This window comes from Elephantulus edwardii, unplaced genomic scaffold, assembly GCF_000299155.1.
Source record: "Elephantulus edwardii isolate Elephantulus edwardi_28Jun2011 unplaced genomic scaffold, EleEdw1.0 scaffold00046, whole genome shotgun sequence".
Lineage (NCBI taxonomy): Eukaryota > Metazoa > Chordata > Mammalia > Macroscelidea > Macroscelididae > Elephantulus > Elephantulus edwardii.
In genome coordinates, this window is record NW_006399796.1 from 6,531,314 (window position 1) to 6,536,033 (window position 4,720).

Below are 4,720 nucleotides of genomic sequence, written 5' to 3' on the forward strand. Positions count from 1 at the left end.
GTCGCAAGCGACTTGATGGCACATAACAACAACAGGTCCATAATCAATACCCATAGTACTAAGCAGTCAAGCAATCAAGAGTGGTGGCAATGGCAAAATTTGCTGTCAATGACCTCTCCAGATTACTAAATAGATGGGATGCTTAAAGACCAAGGTGTACCTCATCCAAATAATTGTGTTTTCAATCGCTTCCTAAGTCTGAAAGGTGGAAAATGAGTAAGGATGACAGAACTGACATCTTTGAGTTGTGGTGTTGGGGAAGAGTACTGAGTACTTTTGGACCACCAAAAGAGCAAGTTGACCTTGAAGGAAGTGCGACAAGCATGTTCCTGAGCGGCAAGAATGAAATTTTGTCCCACTTACATTGAGCATATTTTTTAAAGAACCCAGTTATTTAAGATAAACATCATTCTGAGAATGGTGGAAGTCAGAGAAAGAGAAAAAAGACCCTTAGCAAGTTGAACTGACAGTGTCTATAACTATGTTCTTGAGCATGACAGAGTTTATGAAAATGGTGCTTTTGCTGTTAGGTGTCATCCAGTTGAGTATATCTATCCATTGTTGGTGTTATGAATGGTAGTCACTTGTGACTCATAACGACCTTGAGACTCATAATGATCCTATATACAATAACCCTGAAAACGACTCTATCCTGGGCCAACATTACTGTCTCTCTCATTACCCCAGCCACTATATCAATCCATGTCATCGATGGTCTCCCTCTCCTTCTCTGACCCTTCACCCTTCCAAGCATGAAATCCCTCTACAAGGACCAAAGTATGTCAGCTGAAGCCTCAGAATCCTTGCTTCCAAGCAGCAGCCTGACTTCACCCTCTCCAGGATGAAACTAAATGTTCTCCTGAAAGTTCATGGTATATTCAACACTATTCTCCAGCACCATAGCTCAAAATCATCCATTTTCTTTCTATCATCCCTAGTCATTGTCCAGCTCTGTGACATATAGCAAGCTATCGCGAAGACTGGCCTGGATTAGGTGTGCCTTAGTCTCCAGAGTGAAGTCATTGCTCTTCAGTACTTTGGAGAGGTCCCTAACAGCAGACTTTCCCATGGCAATGCGCCTTTTAATTTCCTGGCTGCTGTCACAGTCCAACTCATACAGCCTAGCCTCCTAGATGATCTGTAGCAACTCTATTAACAGATCTGAAGCCTGTCCTATCCTGTGCCATCTCACAATCTCTGACATACTTGAGCCTATTACAACAGTCACAGCGTTAATCCACCTGGTTGAGAGTCTTCCTTTCCTTCACTGTCCCTCCAGCTTTCCATGCATGATGTCCCTCTTCATGGACTAGTCTCTCACAGCAAATGTCCAAAGTACACGAAAAAAAAAAAAATTATCATTGCCTCCAAGGAGAACTCTGGCTGCATTTCCCCCAAGACTTCTTTTTGTTTTTTCAGTCCATGGAATATTCAGTATTCTTCTCTACTATCACATCTCAAAGATATAAATTCTTCTTCATTCTTATTCATTGTCCAGCTGTTGGACGCATAGCAAGCAGCTGTAAAGACCGTAGCCCCCACACGAACCTTGTTTATCAAAGTGACATTATTGCCCCTCAATAATTCAGAGAGATTCCTGACTGCAGACTTACCAAGTGAAATATGTCACCTTATCTACTGACTGCTGGTACCAAGGGTGTTGATTGTGGATCCAAGTAAGATGAAGTTGTCGACCATTTATTTCAGTCTTTTCTCCATCTATTTATATGTTGCCTATTGGTTTAGAGCTGAGAATTTTCATTTTCTTGAAGTTAAGTTGCAATCCATATTGATAGCTGTATTCTTTGCTCTTTTGCAGCTAGTGCTCCCAAGTCCTCTTCACTTTATCATGGTGTAGGATTAGGCAAAGAGATCAGTTGTTCATAGGATCTCTATGAGTAGGAGGTGATTAGACTTTACTATCACAAAGAACAGTTTAAATTGTTTTTTAAAAAAATAAAAGTTGAGTCCATTTCCATTAAAAGCAATCTTTTGGTAATACACATTACACTTTAATTCATTTCCATCTATTAGGAACTACTGAGAAGCAACAATGTCAGCCTAGAGACTAAAGTGTGCCTGATCCAGCCCATGGTCTTCACAATTACTTATCTGCATCAGAAAGCAGGATAACGACTAAGAATGAAAGAAAAATCGATGTCTTTGAGTTGTGGTGCTGTAGAAGAACTTGAACATACCATGGACTGCCAAGAAAACAAACAGGTCTGTCTAGGAGAGTGTGAAACCAAGTTTCTCCTTGCAGGCTAGGCTTTTGAAGTTCCATCTCACATACTACTTTGGTGAATGTGTCTAGGACAGACCAACCAATCCTTGGAGAAGAAAATCACACTTGTAAGGGTGGAGAGACAGCACAGGAGAGGAAAATCCCTGACGAGATGTATTGATATAGAAAACTAGCGCAATATCAGACTCAGTGAGATTTGCTCAGGACAGTGCAGGCTTCAGAGCTATTGTATATTGGGTTACTGTGAGTCGCAGGCGACTTGACGGCACATCAAGTAGATATGTTGTTGTTGTTGTTGTTGTTATATGCCCTCAAGTCGCTTGCGACTCATAGTGACCCTATGTACAATAGCCCTAAACTCCGCTCTGTCTTGTGCCAATCACACTCTCTGACACTCCCATCCCAATTATCCCAGTCACTGAATCAATCCACCTCATAGAGGGCCTTCCTCTCCTGCACTGTCCCTCCACCCTTCCAAGCATGATGTCCCTCTCCAAGGACTGGTCTCTCCTCACAACATGTCCAAAGTATGTTAGATGGCGCCTCAGAATCCTTGCCTCCAAGGAACCACCCAGTTTAACCCGTTCCAGGACAAATCTGTTTGTTTTCCTAGCAGTCCATGGTATTCTCAATACTCTTCTCCAGCACCACAGCTCAAAGGCATCAATTCTCCTTCTATTCTCCTTGGTCATTGTCCAACTCTCTGATGCATAACAAGTGATTGCAAAGACCATAGCCTGTATCAGATGAACCTTAGTCTCCAGAAAGACACCATTACTCTTCAGTACTTTGGAGAGGTCCCTAACAGCAGACTTTCCCATGGCAATGCGCCTTTTAATTTCCTGGCTGCTGGTGCCAAGACTGTTAACTACAGAGCCAAGCAAACTAAAGCTGTGTACAATCTCAATCTCTTCACCATCCATCCTGATGCTGCCAAGTAGATATAAACATGCAAAAACTGGTGGATTAGAAACAAGTGCCTTTAGTATTGATGTGCAGCTTCTCACCTCCAGACCACCAGTGCTCTCTGATAATCTAGATTATTTTCAGGGGCAGTTAATAGCAAGGGAGGAGACTTCTCATCTTTCTCCTGGGGAGCAGCTGATGGACTTGAACCGAGAAACTTCGGAATTGCAGTGCAGCTTCTTGCCATTATGCCACCAGTGCTCCTTATCTAATTACGAGATTATCTAATCAGATTTACTCCCTCATATTTCCTGAGGCTAGAACACAAAAGCTTTGAGGATGAATAAACAAAAGGGTACTTGTTAGAAAGGCAAGGAATTTTTCACAAACGCTAGATTAAAAAACCTGAACAAAAATCGATTACTCTATTGACATTGTTTCATAAAATCATTCCCACACATTGTTTTATAAAATTAATCACCATTGAACTATGCTCACTATTAGCCCACCTTTTCACATCAAACTGTGTGACCCTGTGATTCCCTCCTACCCCTCCTCACCCCTCCCACTCTTTCCCTCCTTGGGTCCCCAACGGCATTATACATGGTTGGCATAATATCAATGAAGCAAAGTGTGAAACATAATTTTAAAAATAAGTTAATTGCAGAAAGGAAAAAAAAAATCGATGACTCAAGTGCTTGATCCTTACATAAAAGTTCTTTCCCTCTTGTTGTGAGGCAAAAATCAAACTTCAAACAAGCCACCGGCAGCCTACAACCGAGTGTCATTAAATCAGCATATTAAATACCACCAGAATGCCAACTAACAGCCTGTACCGTTCCCGCCACGCCACAAGCTCCAAAATTCTCTCACAACGCCTATTTGGGGCGTCCCTAGTGCCAGAAGTTATTATTTCTTTTTCCACCTCAGCCAAGCGAAACCGCAAAACAAACGCGCCTAAATTCGGTAAAGGAATTTCGGGCCAATGAGGCCACCGTTGAGGGGGGCGTGGCAACGCAGGCGCAGTCTCGCCGACACATTCACAGTCTGGCGGAGAGCGTTGAGTTTTTAGAATCGCATCCTTTACCCATCATGGCTCAGCCAGAAACTCTAAATCTCAATAACGAGGTGAGTACCGATACTGGAAACATGTGGGTCTTAACATTTTCGATCCTCAGAACTGACTCCCTTGCTCCTTCCGAACGTGCGTGCAACCAGCCGATTTGAAACGCCGAGTGCCCGGAATAGGGGTTGGGGATGGGGCCGAAGGCCCCTTCTTATGGGCCTAGACTGATGTCCGGGATCACGGAGTGTGGAACAGTAAACTACTCCGGACGACTTCTAGGTGACAGAATCAATATCTCTTATGCCTCGTGACTATTTATTTGTGAATTTTTAAGAAGATCATTTACTCCCTATTTTCTTTGTCTTCGTTTGTAAAACGTAGCTCATGATGATACTTTTCCTCCTATAGTGACTTGAGAATTCTTTTAAGGAGAAATGTAAAGGGTTTGTCCGGAGCATGGTAAACTGTAAACTTGCAGTGTACGTTGTTCACTGTTGACTCCG

The 4,720-nt window shown here is 42.7% G+C and overlaps 1 protein-coding gene across 1 annotated transcript in view; it reads left to right on the plus strand.

Moving 5' to 3' along the window:
- Positions 1-4,243: 4,243 nt before the first annotated feature.
- SRFBP1 (serum response factor binding protein 1) overlaps positions 4,244-4,720 on the plus strand; it is a 110,911-nt gene continuing 110,434 nt past the window's right edge. The window contains exon 1 of the mRNA XM_006886025.1: positions 4,244-4,279. Within this exon, the coding sequence (XP_006886087.1) occupies positions 4,244-4,279 (36 nt within the window). The remainder of the gene's footprint in view (positions 4,280-4,720) is intronic.